We start from the raw sequence: 20,163 nt of genomic DNA, 5'->3' as shown, positions 1-20,163 counted from the left end.
CATTGGGGTTGATGAAGTAATGAGTGGAAGAGTATTGTTATAGTATGCGAGGGTTTAATTAAAGTTCTAAAGTTTAAAATGCCAAATTTTATGAATAGCCCCCTCTAAAACTATTTGACCTAAATGCATTTGCACCCACCTTTTGCATTAAAAACCAGACACAATAACAATTGTTGTTGTGTCAAAATGTTTCTTAAAGTAAAAATTTTCGTAAGTTACAATTATATTGCAAAAATCACAAACTAAACAGTTTTATCAAATGATTTTTAACCAATTTTTTGGTTTCTCATAGCGAGAAACACCATGGCCAAAAACAGTTTTTCAGTGAGGTATCATATGGGTCCTCAATTCAATAAATTTACTTAATAATTTATCTTGGCTTTGTAGATTTGGGTATTTACATTTTTTTTTTCCAGTTTTATCTTCTTCTTTTTTCTTTTTTTTTTTTTTTTTTTTTTATTATTATTTTCTCCGTCTGTGGTTTTTCCTTTTTAAATACAGATCTATTGTAATAAGAATGAAAAAAAATAAAAAATTCAGGAGAAAATTACGTTTGCTAAACATTGATCATGTCTTCCTTCACACCCCTATATTTCAAAAGAATATTTGTATAAAGATTTTTAAGATAAAAAAATCCCTTACCTATTAGAAGGGCTAATGAACTAGTTTAATTAATCATTTCATTTTTTTCTTTTTCCTCCACCTAGTGTTGATCAATTCTTGTAAATTTTACCAAAGCAATTTACCTTTGCTTGCTCTTTTAAACCTCCTTTTCCTTATTTAAATTTGTAGGCATGCACTAAAGTAGGTTGATTCTTTCCTCTTCGTCCACCAAGTTGTACTGACATTTTTCCCTTCAAATGTTTCCCGTTTTACTCCTAATACTCTTTGAGGTTAACGAATAACATTACTTATAATCTTGCATTAGAGCAATTTATTAGTGATGCGTCCAAAATCTGCTCAGCCCTTAGATCTCCTTAGAATGACCTGCAAAACGAAAGCGTCAGATGTGGCCCGACTGCTAGGGTCAAGAGTCCACCTCCGAAGGCTAAGTCAGTCGATGAACTTAATCATAAACGGCTCTGCTAGAAGCACAGAGCTAAAGAATGAATAACTGGAATACGATTTAGATCATAAGCATCTAAGTGTTACATCCAAATGTGTGTGTATGGATCTCTGTCTCCTTACCTTGTAGGTAAGTGATGTTTATATAGAGTGTACCTTCGAAACTTCTTCGTTAGATATATTTGAGCTTTCTTCGGATAGTCGTTGGATCCTAACAGTTAAATCCGTTAAGCGATAGACTTCTACTAGTTTGAACTAGTAGAGGACTCCAAGGATAACCTCACGGTTATTTGATGGTTATCCCTTCCATTGTGATAAGTGACAGCCGCCAAGTTGTGTCTGGCATCATTAGGGTAATTAACCTAATTCATAAGTCAGATTAGGGCGTGCTTATGACTGATTTAATTTTTTTCCTCAGCAAGCTATCTTCTAGACCCGGCTCACTCAGAAGCAAATCGATTCTTTTAGTCCTGACCGGAGTCGAAGATCAAACCAAACATGAACCAGATTCGATTATATTTTCTTCACATCAATTAGGCATAATAATAATTTACTGCAACTTCAAGAACCTAGCTAACTTTATATCAAATCACAAAAGGACATCTTAAGTAAAAACAATAGATTGATACAACGAGGACTCGAGGAGTAGAGTTCCTCGCACCCAAACAAAATAGCAAAAAGTAGAATCTCAGAACAAAATAAACCCACATTGTACAATGATAGCAATGGATTTAACCTGGCGTCTTTTAATGTCTAGACTTCTTTTTTTTTTTTTTTTGGTAAATAATGTCTAGACTTCCACATTGCAGAAGAACGCTTTTTCTGTGGAAAATGTGAATATGTATGAGAAAAAGAGTGGTCAAGTTCAATACTGCGAATTTAATGCATAGGAGGTCTTGCCCGAAAGAAAGAGAAAGAGAATCTATTTTAAGTCATTGAGTGCGAGGAATGGTCACGTCGCGTGCTTCAAAGTCCATGCACATGAACTATTTGTCTTGAAATGCAGTACTTCACGTGGATGATGCCGAGAAAGTTAATCATTAAGATTGCATGATTGATTGAACTACGTTATTACTTTCTACCTAAAAAAGACTATTTCGCTTTCTTCTGTGTAGGGTAAGATCGAAGTGCACACACCAACCCTCGTCAAAAACTATTTCGCTTTCTTATGTATTCCATTATATAATTTGCAACTTTTTTTTCACTAAATGTCTTTTGTATTAAGAATAGAAAAGAAAAACTTACATTGCAAAAAATTGCAGGACATTGATCTCGTCCTTCTTCTTCACACTTTAATATTTTAAAAGAATATCATCATAAAATAATTCTATACTTAAAATAGATGAAACCCCTTCTCGTTCAAAAGAGTTTATAATCTAAGTTTGATTTTTCATTCCACTATTTTCTTTTTCTACCAAGAGTCAATCAATTCTTGCAATTTCTTCAAAAACAATCTCCTTTTGCCTACTATTTGAGATATATTTCAATCATCTAGACCCACAGATACTGAGCAAGGTTGATTCCTTCCCTCTCGCCTACTAAGTTGCCCTCTTCTTCTTTTTTTCCCACTAGTTAATCCCATAATTCGTACCAGAATGTCTTAGCCTCGCAATAACACCCAACCAAACCATTCAATTCCCAAATCATGAGACACTTTATCAATAGCCAACTGACCCTACACTAGTAGAGGAGATTCCACGTGGGCTCCCCCCAATGTTCTGTACACTTTGAATTTGAAATTCGACCCTTGAATTATCAACAAGTAATTTGCCATTTGAGTTTGAAATTCAAGCCCCTCTTATCAACAAGAGCATTTGTTTGTGATGCGTCTGGAAATTGCTTAACCTTCAAAGACCTGCAAAACAAGGGTTAGATGCGAGCCGATTTGTCGGTCGGGAATCCACCTTCAATAGCTAAGTCAATAGGAGCATCATAGTAGAGCTCTAAACAGTTGCAGAGCTTAATTGAAAAGTAAAATGAAGGGAAAACGATTCAGATACCTTCCTCCAGTCCTGGCTGGTCATTAGTTTACATTGATTTCAACTTCTCTTATCGATCATTAGATCGATTACTAGTCTTCTTCATTGCCATATGATTGTAGGGCTTAATTCCCTCTTCCAAGTCAGTTATGGTTTCCTTCTTAGGCACGATCGCCCATCTCGAATTCAATGGGACCACATTTCTTTCCTTAATGGTTGGATTCCTTTGCGCCCAAGTAATCCTTGGGTTATTTGTTTGGTTTGATTCCGTTCAATGTGAACCGACCTCTCTTAATACGACCTGGTCACTTGCCGATTTTGGTCCAACTCGGTTAGACCGTCGTCATTAGTTTTACTTATCATAACCCCCCTAGATAAAAAGGTCGGATTTCTAAAACCTATCATTTAGTATGTTTTTCTTGATCGTTGAACATGAATGTTGTTGGGAGAAGATTGAACGGTCTCTCTTCTCCTGAGTACTGTCCAAGAGTTGCATTAATTGATAGGACCGTTGCATCCTCTCAAGCCGCTTTTGCTCAGTGCAAAATGCGCTATGCTTGCCACGTGTTCCTTGGGAATAGGCGCCATCATGGCACGTTTCTTGAATCGACGTTCATCCCTGATCGGTGATCTCATTTGATCTCATCCATTGATGATCTGCCCCATGAAAGTATTTAAACCCAATCGTACACCATCTACTTCTTTACTTTTCCATTTATGGAAGTTCTACTTTGGAGAGTGACAATGAGCTCTGAGTCGTCTTCAACCTTCAAGTTTTAAGTTTCCTCTTCATATCGTATGAGTTTCTTAAGCAAGTAAGTACCATTTCCCTTTGTGTATTTTCTTTGAGTGCTTCTTTCTGCCTTTCTCGGGCTTGTCTCTCACTTTTTATCTTTTTGTTCCCTTTGCTCTATTCCCCACTGGGTCCATCATCCTCGTAGTTTAGGGCTTCTATAGTTAGTACTGTAACAATCCCCATATTCCTAACCCGGAATTTGTATTGCATGTCTGATAACCCGAAGGTCAAGCAGGGTTAAGTTGTGGAGTGTCTGGATAGAAGTCCATGATCCATACCCTAAACCCATGGATTTGGATTCTCATGAGTAAGAACCTGCCTTGCTAGGAAGCTGGACCTCTGGTGGAAGGCAAGTGGCATTTGGAGATGTTCAGAATGAAGGTAAGACCTCCCCCATGTGTTGAATAGGGTTAGGTTGAGGTTGGGTGTCAACCCCTTGAGCAAAGCACCCTTGTACAGCAATGTACTAGGGGGCAGTTGCTTAAGGCGGTTGATCGAACCAATCAACTGCCCTAAGTGACCACCAAGTGCTACTTGTAGGGATTTACCCTAATTTTGCCCCTAGTCTCTATAAATAGCAACCTTTGCCCTATTAACGTATTATTATATTCGGAATTGCTATTTTGGACGGTTAGGCGGAAGTGGAGACGTGTTGGAAGGTGAGTGAAGTGCGGATTATACGTAGACGACTTGAGCAATAAGCAAGGAGCCGAGGCTGGGATTCTTTTGAAAAGCCCGGCAGGATTCATAATCCGCTATGCTTTGAGGTTCACATTAGAAGCAAGCAACAACAAGGCAGAATATGAAGCATTGATAGCTGAACTCCGTCTGTCAAAAGCACTAGCAATAGCAGAGGTAACTATCTTCAGTGACTCACAGCTTATTGTTAATCAAGTGCAAGGAGAGTATGGCGTCAAGGAACCCCGATTGCAAAACTATCAAGAAATTGTGCAAGAATTGCAGAAAGAATTCAAGAATCTGAAAGTATGTCAGATTCCAAGAAAAGAAAATGCAATGGCGGATGAGCTTTCGAAACTGACTAACGCCAAAGAAAAGACTCTAGACCCTTCGGTCTACATTGAGGAATTAACATTCCCAAGCAGTCAGAAAAAGGAGATATCATATATTGAAACTGAACGATGCTGGATGGACCCGATCGTGGAATATCTCAAAGATGATAATCTACCAAAAGATCCAAAGGAAGCAAAATCAATCAAGGTACGGGCGTTAAGGTTCGTAATGCAGAATGGAAGGCTGTATTGAAGATCTTATGCTGGACCCCTCGTGAGATGTTTGGGTCCCGAAGGATCGAAAATAGCATTGGCAGAAGTTCATGAAAGAATTTGTGGGGGCGCATATGGGCAATCGAGCTCTAGCCCACAAAATCTTAAGGCTTGGCATGTATTGGTTGAAGCTTAAAGAGGCGGCAATGGAATATGTTTGTCATTGTAGCAATTGCCAAATCCATGCCATAGTATCAAAAAGACCAGTTGAAACCCTAACATCAATTCTGGACCCCATCCCCTTTGTGATGTGGGAAATTGATATTATGGGAAAATTCACCAAGGCTGCGGGCGAAAGAGAATATCTCATCGTAGCAATTGATTACTTCACCAAATGGGTAGAAGCTAATGCTTTGGCAATCATCACTGAAAAAAGGGTGGAGAAGTTCGTGTTGGAATCTATCATCTATAGGTTCGAGATGCCAAAAATCCTTGTAACCGACCATGGTACACAATTCGACAACCCACAGTTCGAGCAATTCTACAACACTTACCTAATTGAACATCAAATGTCATCAGTAGCATACCCACAGAGCAACGGGCAAGTGGAGGTTACCAACCAAATGCTACTCGATGGAATAAAGAAAAGACTCGAGTTTGACAAAGCCTTATGGGTTGAAGAATTGCACAATGTTCTGTGGGCCTATCAAACTACAGTTCAAACTCCCACTGAAGAAACTTCATTTAAATTGGCTTATGGATCTGAAGCATTAGCACCCGTCGAAGTAATGGCTGGGACACTTCGGGAAAGAGAATTCGAAAAAAAGCAAATGAACAAGGATTGCTAGATAGCCTTGAACTACTAGATGAAGTTCGGCCAAGAGTAGTTGCTCGAACCCAACATTATCAACGAAGAATAGTGTCACACTATAATTCCCGAGTAAAGCATCGGCAGTACCGAGTGGGAGACCTAGCGTTAAGGCATACTTTAGCTTTAGACCCACGCCATCAGAAGAAACTAGATCCTGCGTGGGAAGGTTCGTATATGGTAATCAAGCCAGTCGGATCGGGGGCATATAAGCTGAAGAACATGGCAATAGAAAAAGAGCTAGATTGTTCGTGGAATGCTAGACATCTGAAGAAATATTATCCCTAGAAGATTATCATATTCATTTATGATGTAAGGCATTCGACTCAATCAATGCAATTCTCGGTTTTCAACACAACATCTCTTGATTGGGGGCAACACACAATATATTCAGCAAAAATGGATCAAATAAAGAGGCATCAGTTTAAAACCAGAGTGAAACCTCCAAAAAGCTTAGAAGAATTCTTCGGAAATTCCAAAGTAAGGCATCGGTTTAAAACCCGAGTGGGACCTTCGCAAGCTTAATAAATTTCTAAGGAAATTCTTAAGTAGTCATTGAGGCATCGATTAAAACCCGAGTGAGACCTCCAAAAAGTTTACAAGAATTCTTCAAAAATTCCTAAGTGAGGCATCGGCTTAAAACGCAAGTGAGACCTCCAAAAAGCTTAGAAGAATTCTTCGGAAATTCCTAAGTAAGGCATCGGCTTAAAACCCGAGTGGGACCTTCGCAAGCTTAATGAATTTCTAAGGAAGTTCTTAAGTAGTTATAGAGGCATCAGTTTAAAACTCAAGTGAGACCTCCGAAAAGCTTAGAAGAATTCTTCGAAAACTCCTAAGTAAGGCAGGCAACGGTTTCGATCGGCTAAGGCATACTAAAGCAAAGACTTCGATGATTGACAAAGTTTAAGGATAAAGTTAATTCTTTATTTCTTTAAAACGACCAGAAGGGACCAACCTTTACAACATCAAAAAGTTCTCAGGAAAAATACATGGGAGGTAACAAGTGTTGAGGTCAAATCTTCGTTCGATCGAGAAACAACAAATTCTAAGTATCATCATCGGTGATTGCGAAGAGTTCCGTAAACTTTCATATGTTGAAATGGAGTCAAGAAGACATAGGTGGACTGCTAGCCATGGAGACATAGGTCCTCTCATCATTTGACTGATCCTTCTCATCCTCGGCGATTGCAAATAATTCCATAAGCTTCCACCTACAGGACAAAACCCTCCGCAATTCTATACTCTTCATCCTGCTTTTTCTGAAGAAACCTGGCCCTTAGTCAAACCTGCATTCAAGGCAAGCTCTTCATAGCTGAATCCTCTAAGGGGGGACAAAGGAGGAGAGTCATCAAGATAATGCATTATATTCGGATCTGGAATGGGTAGATCTACCACATCCTTAGCCCAAGCAGGAAGAGGAAGTCGCAGCTTTTCAAACACTTCGGGGTGACAACTTTTACAGTGGGGAGCCATGTTGAAATAAGGACTTCTCCTTAGGATCGATTCCCATACCTCGTTCTCGCCATCCCGATATGCCTACAAATTATAGGCATTCAACATATTAACAAATGGCTTGCTCTGCAAGTATTTGAAGATACAAGCCTTGCGAACATCAATTGGAAGAGTTTCAGGCAGGGGAGTAACGGCTTGTCTTTGAGCCAGAGGCGCAAGAGCTTTAGCGTCAGACCCCTTCAGCTCTCCTGAAAGCTTCTCGACTTCCCGCTCCAGCTTTCAGATTATCTCCCTAGCACCATCCAAATCCGAATGAAGTCGCCCGATTTCAAAATTCTTCACTCGGGCAATTTCCAAAGCCTGTCCTGACAACAAGCAAGCTCAGCGTCTTTGGCTTTGGATTCTTCCCGAAGCTAGGAAAGATCATTGCTTAGGCTGATGACCCTAAAAGCTGATTCCACCTGCCTGTGGAAGTTATTAGCAAGGCTCCTACAATAGCAAAAGATGTTAGTCGGAAGCAGAAAAAATTTCGGAAAGAAAAGATGAAGAGATACTTACAGCACGAATGACCTTATAAAGGCCTTGTTTGGAACAGCATTGAAGGCACTGTTCTCAGCAGGCATTTGAGCAAAAGTGCACCATTCTAGCCCCTTTTCAAAATCGCCTGTCACCAAGTCAGACCTCTTCAACGACCAGGAAGGCCTGTATACTTCATCATCTGACCGAGGACGCTTCCTCTTGGAAGCAGAATCCTCGGCCTCTTGGAAAACCTCCTCCACCCTCGGAGGAGCAGTTGCCATGACTGCATCCATGACTGTTGAAGGCATGGAGGAAGATGCCAACGAGTCACCAGATGGGATTTCGGAGGCGTGGACGACAGCTGAAGGAACTACATCTTCCTTAGCAAACCGAACATTCTCCATCATGGAAGAAGATGCCAACGAGGCAACAACTGGAGTTTCAGAAGCCCGAACGGTAACAGAGGGAATCACATCTTCCTTGGTGGACTGAACGGTCTCCATCATGGAAGAAGATGCCAACGAAGCATTAGCAAAGGCTGTGGGAATCTAAACTTCAGGAGAATCACCAACAGCAACCTCTTCACGCTGAACAACCTTTTTCACCATTGGAGTAGTCTTCTTAGTAGATTTTGCCCTAACAACATCCAAGTTAATTCTTAGAGGCATTGTAAGGAAAAACAAACGTCGCCAGTTCAAGAGGTCAGCCAACAAAAAAAAAAAAAAAAAAAGAAAAAAAAAGAAGAAGAAGAAAAGAAAGAAAGAAAAAAGAGAGAGAGAGAGAGAGAGAGAGAGAGAGAGAGAGAGAGAGAGAGAGAGAAACCCTAGATGCCTGAAGTTCAGATATCAGAAAAGGAGTTTCCAGCAAAGAGCTTCCAGAATGAATAACCCCCAAGTATACTACTTCCAGACAGAAAAAGAATGAGAAAACTTACTTGTTCAAGTTCTGCTCAGGGTATCGTCAGAGGATAGGAATGCAAAGGCGACAAAGGACAAAAACAAGTTTTGTTAATGAACGAAGGCAAAGAGAAAGTAATCAGATAAACAACTGCTCCTGCAAAGGATGAAAGCAAGTTGAAGCACACCTGAGGGGTTTAAATAGCCACAGGAGGTGAGGTGACGGTTTAAGGCTAGTACGAATCAAGGGTCAAGAACGAGGGACGGTTCGAATTAGCCCTTTCATCAGGATTGGGGGCTCTAAGGAAGTAGGAAGGAGGAGGGTCAAAAGATTCAATCGCTGAAGGGAGTTCAACTTCAGTGAATGAGGAAGGAACAGAGTCGGGATCATCCTTAGGTTTGCTAGGTTGCTTAAATTGCCGAGGGACCTCGGCATCGCCTTAAGAGTTTCTGGACTGCCTAGACTCAGGAGTCGCTGAAGAAACTTCAATACTTTTCGCTGCATTCTTCGGATAACTCACTTCTTTGAACTCACCCCAAATGGCAATCAAAGTTCGCTTGTCACTATCTAATTGTTTGACGAGGACAGAGGCAGAAGCCTCACTGCCTGACTCGCCCTTACAGGCGCTATGTTCAAAAGGACCTTCATAAAAAATCTTACCACTTTTCATTACTAGAAAAGTCTGGTTCTGGTTTTCAATGGAAGCGGAGATGAAAGCAAAAAGAAAGAGTGAGACAAATAAAGGATACAAAAGAGTCAGTGAACTTATTGATTCACCGAAGCAAAGGACGTGAAAGTGAGAAGACTGTTAGGGCGCAAGGAAGACAACGAAGTTTCAAACTCCAGACAAAGAGAATGAAACATACGAAGACAACAAACAGCTTTTATGCACGCAGTGATCGAGGACGTGTATGATCAGGATAACTTCATGATCGATGACCAGGATTGGGAGACATTTCAAAAAAGTTTGAACAAATCGAATCACAACAGATGTTTTGTAAATCGTCGTTTCAATTTTGTGTGCAATGATGATTTCGGCTGTGGAGGACATGTGGCATCACCCCCATAAAAAATGAAGGCATTCGCGAAACTCGAGGGAAAAAGTGATGCAGCAGCATTAAATGCAATTCGACATTTAATAAGAGAAGGATCATTCAAAACCATCATTTGATAAATGGGACCAGTTCAAACCAAGCCCTCGGAATCGCCAGAACGCTTGGTCTGGGGGGCTCGTGATACGGCAAAAATAATTATTGAATTGGGTCCGCCCTTGGTTCGACCCTCGACTCAGGTTGTGAAGAAACAGGCCGACTCGCATCCGAGCAGGCCGGGTTTAAAGATAGCTTGCTAAGGAAGAAACTTGACTCAGTCAACAGGCACACCCAATTTCGTAATAATCGGAGTGGACGAATCGTCAAGGAGATAGTTAACGGCACTTACGGATGGATCGTGCAGTTATTCATTATCCCACCAACGAATGGATCTATTATCAACGGATCTAATCGTTAAGATCGGACGGCCACTCGAAGAAGGTTCAAGTAAATCCAACGAAGGAGATTCGAAGGTAAACACTATATAAGACATGACCTACGTACAAGAGAGGTATCTGAATCGTATTCCTTATATTTGTATTCATACTTTTGCTCCGTACTCAAGCAGTGCCTTTCATGATCACTTCATCAACTGACTTAGCCTTCGGAGGTGGACTCCCGACCCCTGCGGTCGGGCCACATCTGACGATTGTTTTTGCAGGTCATTCAGTTGTGATCTAAGGCCTGAGAGGATTTTGGACACATCACCTAGTCACACAGCCAACCAATGTTTCTTTCGTTACCATGCAAGTCGAAATAGTACTACTACCCCACATATTCCATCCCCAACCCCTCATCCTTATGCAAGTCTTCATACATATCCTTTTCATCCTACACCAAACAATGCTCAATGGATCCTTGATATTGGTGCCACTTCACATATGGTGTTTGATCCCGCACATCTACAACAGTCTACCAATTACTCTGGTTCAGATCATGTGACGGGCAGTAATGCTATGAAAGCACTCATCTCACACATTGGTTCTTCTACTTTACCAATTGTTTCCACTTCTTTATCCCTTAATAATGTTTTAGTTGTTCCTAGTTTATGCACAAATTTACTTTCAATTTCACAACTAACTTGTGATAATCTTTGTTCGGTTGAATTTTTTCCTGGGGTTTCTCTATCAAGGATCTGAAGTCGGGAACCATTCTTTTGAAGGGACCAATCAGAAATAACTTGTACATGTTGCCTTCATCTCCACACATTCAATGGCTCTGTTTAGCACCATCATTCTAGCAACACTTTAGCATCGTCATCTCGGTCACTCATCTTCTCAAGTTCTTCAACAATTGCGTCAATCCAATTTTATTTTCTTTTGTTGGTAGTCCTCCGTCCAATAACACTTGTGTTGCATGTCAATTGGGTAAGCATCATAAGCTACCTTTTCCCTTGTCTGTCACGTGGTTAGTTATGCCATTAGAACTTATTCATTGTGATCTTTGGGGTCCAACATGTCATTCATCTATTAGTGGATATCATTCTTATGTAATCTTTGTTGATGACTATAGTTGACATACGTGGTTTTATCCTTTGAGCACAACATCTAATACTTTATCTTGTTTCAAACATTTCAAAACTATGACTGAAAATATTTTCTCCTCCACAATCAAATACTTTCAAAGTGATGGTGCCAGCGAGCTCACAAGAGGTCCTTTCAAAAGTTTTCTTGATGAGTGTGGTATTGTTTCTCGTATTTTGTGTCCACATACTCCTAAACAGAATGGTATAGCTGAACGCAAACACCGGCATATCACCAAAATGGCTTTGTCGCTTCTATTTCAAGCTAGTATGCCTAAAGTATATTCGCTTGAGGCCTTTACCACTGCTGTCCACACCATTAATCGATTACCCACTCCTGTTTCAAAAGGCAAATCACCCTATGAGACACTCTTTGGATGCACTCCAGTTTATACGGGTCTTAGGGTTTTTGGCTGTCAATGTTTTCCTAATCGTAGATCCTACCATGAGGACAAACTCTCTCCCAAATCACTTGAGTGTGTTTTTATTGGCTATAGTCCTAGTTATAAGGCTTATTGTTGCCTCCACATTACCACTAGACGTGTTTACATCTCTCACCATGTCATATTCAATGAACATGTGTTCCCCTTTGAAATATTCAGCAACCTAAATTCTATTCCCAACACTCCCATTAACACCATTTCTCTTCCCTCTCCTCCACCTACGTCCCCAACATTTTTCATGTTACCCCAATCACCTATTTTCACCCCACCTTCTACCCAAATATTCTCTCACACAAATTCCAATTCCCCAACACCTCACTCTACACCCTCATCCACCTCTGAAACCCTTACACAATCTCCACACACCCTACCACACCACACATCGAGTTCACCATCTCAACCCGATGTGCCTGCACTACCCCCATCACCATCCCATCCTATGATAACACGTAGTAAAACAGGTTCTCTACACCCCAAAGCCCCATTGTCCCTCTTAACCATCCGTCATCCCTTACCTCATGCCTTACCACCATCAACACCACTATCACCGAACCCACCTTATACAAGACTATTGCCAAAGATCCCAAATGGGTTGCAGCAATGGATGATGAGCACAAAGCAATCCAAGCAAATGACACTTGGAAACTAGTTCCATATGAAAACCACATGAATTTAGTTGGTTGTAAATGGGTCTATAAAGTAAAGACCAAGAGTGATGGAACCATTGAATGATACAAGGCTAGACTCATTGCCCAAGGGTTTAACTAGCAGTCTGGCATTGATTTCACTGATACTTTCAGCCCATTTGTGAAGGCAGCCACCATTCTTACTATGATAGCCCTTGTTGTCTCATGTGGTTGGTCGATACATCAATTAGACGTCAAAATGCCTTTTTGAGTGGTGCTCTTGAGGAAAATGTCTATATGAAGCAACCACCCGGTTTTATTGACTCTACACATCCTTCTCATGGGTGCCATTTGTGAAAGGTCCTATATGGTTTGCGCCAAGCCCCCCGTGCATGGTTTCAACGCTTCAAGAGTTATTTGATCCGTGAAGGATTTGTTCAAAGTCTAGCAGACAATTCTATGTTCACATTCCACTCTTCTACAGGGCTGGTCATCTTGTTACTGTATGTTGATGACATCATTTTAACTGGCAATAATGGCTCTCTTGTGTCCACTATAATTCAGAAACTTAGCACAGATTTTGCCATGACGGATCTCAATTGTTTGCGTTAAATCTTGGGCATTGAGGTGACCCAAACAACAGAGGGAATGCTACTAAGTCAAACCAAGTATGCTCTTAATCTTCTTCACCATACAAGTATGACACACTGTAAAACCTACACAACACCAGTGGCACCAGGTTCTAAGATGTCTGCACGTTGTGGTGATCCATTATCTGATCCTTTTGAATATCGACAAGTGGTTGGAGCTTTACAATATCTTACTATGACAAGGCCAGATCTTTCTTATGTTGTCAATCAAGTATGCCAACATATGCAAAGTCCAATAACTAATCATTCCAATGCTGTCAAACGGATTTTAAGATATGTCAAACACACAGTTGGTGCTGGAATTACATTCAAACCTAGTTCATTGTCTCTTATGGGTGCTTACATTGATGCGGATTGGGCTGGCTCCCCTGATACTAGACGCTCTACTAGTGGATTTTGTACATATCTTGGTGCTAACTTAATCTCTTGGTCATCGAAGAAACAACCAATTGTTTCTCACTCCAGCGCCGAAGCTAAGTACAAATCCTTGGCTTTATAGTCTCTGAACTATTATGGCTTTCATATCTCTTGAAGGATCTACATGTGGAGCTTTCGCCTCCTATACTAGTCTATTGTGATAGCTTGTCTGCTACACAAATGGCAGCAAACCCAGTTCTCCATGCTCGAACAAAGCATGTTGAGGTGGATTACCACTTTGTCCCTGTTTTGGTTGTAAACCACAAAGTCCAAGTTCAGTTTGTGTGTTCGAAGCTCAGGGTTGCAAACATTTTTACCAAAGGTCTACCTATAACAACTTTTCTCCGACTACGCTCCAAACTATTGTGGCTACCACCCCATAGTGTGCGGTGGGATTATAAACCAGAGTTCGAGTGAGAGACAAACTCTTTTGTTTAGAGTTTTAATTATATTTCACTTGGTTACTTAAGAGTTGGAATTCTGTTCAAACTCTAAACTTAAGAGTTGGTATTTTGTTTAAGTTTGTTTCTCTGTATACTCCACTTCCTATTCATGTAATTGATTAAATATTAATACAGTACTCAAGCAAAAGTAGAGCTTGAGCATTCAAACCGAATATCAGGATTCTTTTATCATGAACAGTAAAGAAAGCTTTGATTGCAAAGCCAATGAAGCTAGATGGGCCTTCAACCATTATTTGTAACAATCAATTTCGATTACTTTTTTGTCCTTTTTGAGGATTAAGCGTCCATCTTGGTCAATTTATGTGCATTTCGACTAATCTCAGGAAAAATATATATACAAAGGTAGGGTAAGGATATTTGTATAGACGGGTTTCTCCTTTTAAATCGTAAGGAAATTCAAACAAAAGCAGAAGAGATGAAATAATATCCTTGAGATTTGGAGATTTTCAAGAAATAGTGCATTAATGGTTGATTAGACGTTTTGAGTTACCTAGTTTGGCCCAAGCATAGAATACATTGGGCCTGAGGCCCATGTCTCAGTCCCCCCCCCCCCCCCCCCCCCCTTTGTTGGAAAAAGGACAACACAGCTGGTCATGTTCTTGCTAAGCCTTGAAACATAGGATACAAATATAATTACACTGGAACACGTGAAGCTTACAAGTACTTCTCATACATTAACAATTCTATTTAAACCTGCAAACCCAAAGGAGAGGCATCTACTATAGCTCTTCCCTCCATTTGAACGCATGAAACATTACCATTGATGCCTTCAATTGCCTCAGTTTTATAGTTATACCTCCTAGATACCCACAAGAAAACCCCCAGATTTAGAATTGAAATAACTAAAAGGAAGCTATAGTAATAATCCAAGTGAGAGTCATTCAAGTTATTTCCAATCCAGCTTTTCTTCTCACCTCTCCCAGTTATCTTATCCACCATTGTAACAAGGAAGCTGTTCAAGAAGTTCCCCACACCAATCCCACTGGTGAAGAATGTAGTTCCAAAGCTCTGCATGTCTTGAGGAGATTGATCATAGAAAAATTCAAGTAAACCAATGGCGTTGAACACATCTGCAATCCCTAATAAAATGTATTGAGGTAGTAGCCAAAATATGCTCATAGGGACAATATCTGTGGCCATGACAATGCCATGTTGCTTGATGACTTGCATTCTCTTTAGCTCTACAGCATAAGCTATCAAAGTGGCTGCAACTTGAATCAGAAACCCAATACCAAGCCTTTGGAGGAGAGTGATTCCGCGAGGGTTGCCGGTTTTCCGTCTCATGATCGGCACAAAGTAACGATCATACATGGGTACAGAGATTAGCATGGAGAGAGTGACAAAGCTCCCAAGTGAAGCAGCTGGAATTTGGAACTTGTTACCAATGTTTCTTTCCAATGTCGTGCCTTGTTTGACAAAGAGGGTATTTACCTGAGCCCATATGGTGCTTGGGATTAAGGTGACTAACCAGATGAGAATCATACCAAAGACAAGCTTTGTCTCTTCAACTTGAGTAACAGTGCATGCTGATCCTCTTGAGGTTGAGCTCAAGCTGTCCAAGCTACTTCCTTCTTTGATGGCAGCCTTATCAAGGAACCTACATTAACAATTTAACGCATGAAATTAGAGAGAGCGAGGAAAAAGAAGAAAAAAAAACCTCTTAGATGGTCCCCTTTCATAAAATTATAAAATAAAAAACTGGAGATCTGCTAGACTAAGAGGAATCACACGAATGGGCTTGGTCGGCCCCAAAGTAAATACACATGCAGAAAAGGACCTTCAATGATTGTTCATAGAAATTAATCAACAGAAGATGAAACAATTTTTTTTTTTTTACATCAAATAATCTCAGGCATGACAGGCACATGTTTGATGGATTGTGTGGATCAGAAGTTGACAAGTATGAAATGATAAGGAAATTGACCTGATAAATTTCCAAACAAACGCATCACTGGAACGATAAGTTAATAGGTGCAACCAATGGGGTCTGGATTGTCCACCCTCACATAGGTATTAAGTCTCACATGTCAGGGCACGGGTCCCATATTATGTGTCACCAATCATAGGATAAGCCATAGATTCTTCACTTGCAAAGACCAAAGGACTATGCTTTGCGTGTGCTTTCGATCACAGCTTTCAATCACAATCATACATTTAAGAGGAAATTCATCTCTTAGTATTGGCAAAATGGACAAGGGACTCATTTCTAAGCATTGACAAGATGAATTAGTGACATATTTCCTTGCTAAATTTCATGATAAAAAAACGTCAAAAAAGTAAATCCTCTATGCCTGAAGCTAGAAAATTTGAACTCATTCCTCAGAAAACAGATCCTAACTTACATCAATCAAGACATGACATGCCACCATATTGAAAAATTATTTAGTACCTATGAAGGAGAGAGGCGCACATATATCACAACAGTAGAGAGAGAACAAACATTAGCTTGGATGTACCAATTTTGCAACTTATGCCTTTCAAAGAAAGGAAAGTAGTTTTATGAATATGGATACCTTCTCTTATATCTCTCTCCACTAAAAATAAAATAATAGATTTTTTTTATAGAGAGGGAAAAGATAGATTATAGGAATACTTATGCAGCTACACCCCTACTCATGGTAGCAGTAATGTAGGTCCTACTCTTAAACATTGCTTTATTCCGCATAACATATATTATCTTTTAATCTTCTAAACTCCTGGCCAGATAAAGTTTTTCTTCTCAAAACTTGCACATTATCATCTCATTATCTATATTTTTATCTTGCATGTTATTTACGGACAGAAAAGAATTTCAGTCAAGTGAAATTATCAGCATATTATTTTTAAAAGTAAATAATTAGTTATTGTATTGCATCTAACTTGACATCGAAAATGACAAGATCTCTTGATACAAAAAATGAGAAGTGTGATACTAAAAAGCAAGAAAAGTAAGATAACAAATTATTTAACACCTACTTACCAAAAAAAATTATTCAACACCTAAATGAATGCTTAATAAGAAAATCTCTATATTTATATTTTCATTTATTAATCATAAGTTTAAGTTACCTAAATGACGGGGTATGATAAACTCTCCGTTTTCCGGTGATCATGTAATATTGTGGTTCGAGCTCATGTAGTTGAGATGGATCACTAGGAAGTCGGAGTTTGCGATTAGTGAAAGCTATTTTCATAACTCGGAATAAATCCATTGCAGGGTTCTTACTCTTCCTAGCCTTGTGCCTGTAGTTTGGTGTCCCAATGTAGAAGATGAAGAGTGATAGTATAAGTCCCACAGTAGGAATTCCATAACCCAATCCCCAACCTAGGTTTTCTTGGATATAAACAAGTCCCATTGTAGCAAAGAGAGCACCCAAGAAAGCGCTAAACATCCACCAGTTGAAAAATGAGGCTTTGAGCTTCTTCTCATGAGGATTGAAATCATCAAATTGGTCTGCACCAAAAGTGGATATGTTTGGCTTTGTGCCACCTGCTCCAGTTGCTATTATGTAGAGAGCTGCATAGAAGAATATGATTTGGGGAAGTGAAGCTTTGTTGTCACAGATACTATTTGCACAAGTTGGCTTTAGGGATTTTAGGGAAACAGCCATTGTCAAGAGTATCATTCCCTGTTAAACAAAATGTCGTTAGCATTAGAATGAATCCAACAAACCCTTCAGAAAAGACTAAAAATGCAGCTTTGTGGAGAAACCATTAGCTTATATGGTGGTCTCTGAGTGTCACTTTCTTAGCCAAGACAAAAATAAGAGGTTGTAAAAGATTTGAACATACTCTCTCTCTACCTGAGACAGCTCATGCCCACAAAATTTAATTGGTGGGCCACAGGCCAGAATATGAACAATGGCACAAAACCTCATGCCACCTATTAAATAAATGCGGTGGGTGGCCAGTGGTCGCTACTCTGACACCAATTCACTGATTTTTGATAATCGAAAAAAATAATTCACCAATCCTCAGAAAACTTAATTTTGGTCAAATATCGTTGAAATTTACTATTGAGTGAACCGAAAGATTGCTCCGAAACGAGATGGGCTAGATCTCGCAAGTTATCGCTGTTTTCTGCTGTTCATCGGCAATAAATGTTAGGGTTCGCTGCTGTTGGGGCCGGCTTCTGTCTCCGACTGGGTGTCACCGTGCTCGTAGCAACTATTTGTACATATCCTACAAAGAGAAAAGAAGAGAAAGAAAGCTTGCCCATGGGAAAAAATAGTTGCAGAGGATAGCCAAAGATGTTAGGGACGAGGGACGACTGACGAAGGTGGGAGAGAGTTAGAAAAACATAGATTTTTGTTTAAAAAATATTATTATATTATTACTTTTACATGAATATTGATGTTTTGTATTTTTGTAAGAATTTCTTATATTATTTTTATTAATTATTTCAACATTACATTTTTTTTTGGGTAGAATTTCAACTTTACATTTATTACATAGATATTTGCACCTTTTGTAATTATATTTTATATTATTTTTATTTATCTTTTATATTTTTCATTTATGTTACATGGGTAATCCCACCGAGACCGCAAACTTTAATCTCAAGTCGCTACCCAGTGAACCACGCGATACTAATGATACTTCATACCTTGAACATAGCGAGGAAAATTTTCAGCGCTGGTTAGTGCTGGTTGTGAGAGAGAGACAGAGAGAGACGTGAGTTTGAAGGAATGAATTACCAGAACGTAAATGAGGGATGATACAGTGAAGGTCCAGAAACGACCCATGTAAGAGTCTGCAATGTAAGCGCCAAGGATAGGTGTTATCCACACTGATCCAGACCAGTTATTCACATTTCTCACTGAAGAAACTGTGTCTTCATGAAGCTGGGTTGTCAGGTAAATCACTAAATTTGAAGCTATTCCATAGAAAGCCATCCTCTCGAAAGCTTCATAACCTGCAAAAATTTATTAAAACAGAAGTATACAGATACCCAGAAAGCTTCCACTTGAAGTAGGAGGAGAGGGCATGTTCTCATGAAGCACAAGAGATACTTTTTTGTTGGTAAAGAAGCACAAGATATACGCAAACCAGAAAAGGAAACAAAAAACATGAAATTAAAGCTACTAACCACTATTTGGAACGGCTGTTGGACCAAACTACAAGGGTTGTTTAAGAGTCACACTTAAGATTTCTTTTAAATTGTTCATGAACTCGATCCATAGCAGCTTTGATAGAGTTATGGACTATACTTACCAACAAGAAAGGCACATGCCTTCCATTTCCCAGTTCGAGAAGCAACTACTGGCCGTCCCTGAAGATCCACCGAGCCATCTTGAGTGTAATCTTTGGCCTCCATGCTTTTGTATGTGCCTCTGTGTGCGTTTGGTTGTGTTGTTGGTTTGGGGCGCAAGAGAGGAAGTGTATGTGCGCGAGCGTGAGAGATATCGAAGGTTTCCAGCGGGTTGAGATGCTAGAGTAGCTATAAGTAGGCAAAGCAGAAAGAGGTTGCATTGGAATTTCTAATTTCTTTTCTTTTCTTTTCTTTTCTTTTTTTATTTATTATTATTGTTTTTTAACGCTGGGTACTTTAGGTGGGCCACAACTCTTAACCGGTTACTTAAGTGGCAAAAATTATATACTGCCCACATTATCCCTCTTCAAAAATTTCAACTTATTCATGTTACTAAATTGACCATTTTGCCCACGGGTGAAAGAAAATATGTTTTTTTGAATTTTACATAATCTCCTTTAATTATTCAAATTTACAAAAAAAAAAAAACTCTCGATTCACTCGATTCACCTATGTAATTCGGGTTCGTTTTCAAGGCTCTGAATTTATTATGCGATTTCTTCCAAAATTACAACCCTTTAAGGGGCAGGAGAATCGATTCACAGTGAATCGTCCCATTCTCTGGTTTTGCTTGGGGTTATGGGGTTTTGAACTAGTTACCATGGAGATGCATGCGTGCATCCTTAGATTTGCATCTCTCGTGAATCCTTTCCAACAAATTTCATGCCTATGTGTGTTCAGCTAGTAATTCTACTGCATCCATTTCCATGATTTCACATTCGTTATAACCTATGTCATCCTTCATAACTTTGTCAGCTCCTACAACATTCGAATCTAATGCCATTTTTGCCATTACACCACTTGCATTAGTTTCTCTCTTATATAGTTACAAAAGGCACAACTTCTCTCGTTGAAATCTTC

The 20,163-nt window shown here is 39.6% G+C and overlaps 1 protein-coding gene across 1 annotated transcript; it reads right to left on the bottom strand.

Moving 5' to 3' along the window:
* Window positions 1-14,605: 14,605 nt before the first annotated feature.
* Window positions 14,606-19,419, bottom strand: LOC148999127 (Major facilitator superfamily protein). The gene is made up of 4 exons (XM_089141452.1): window positions 19,206-19,419; window positions 18,689-18,906; window positions 17,061-17,620; window positions 14,606-15,609 (listed from the first exon to the last, which is right to left on the bottom strand). Exons 1-4 carry the CDS (start codon window positions 19,306-19,308, stop codon window positions 14,700-14,702), a joined length of 1,791 nt encoding a protein of 596 aa, XP_088997578.1. The 5' UTR covers window positions 19,309-19,419; the 3' UTR covers window positions 14,606-14,699.
* Between the last annotated feature and the right edge of the window lie 744 nt (window positions 19,420-20,163).

Source organism: Hakea prostrata, unplaced genomic scaffold (genome assembly GCF_041222555.1).
Source record: "Hakea prostrata isolate BN-2017 unplaced genomic scaffold, UWA_Hpros_2 contig_37, whole genome shotgun sequence".
In the NCBI taxonomy this organism is placed as follows: Eukaryota; Viridiplantae; Streptophyta; class Magnoliopsida; order Proteales; family Proteaceae; genus Hakea; species Hakea prostrata.
Note: the sequence above shows the minus strand (reverse complement) of the source record. Positions and strands in the feature narration are given on the sequence as shown.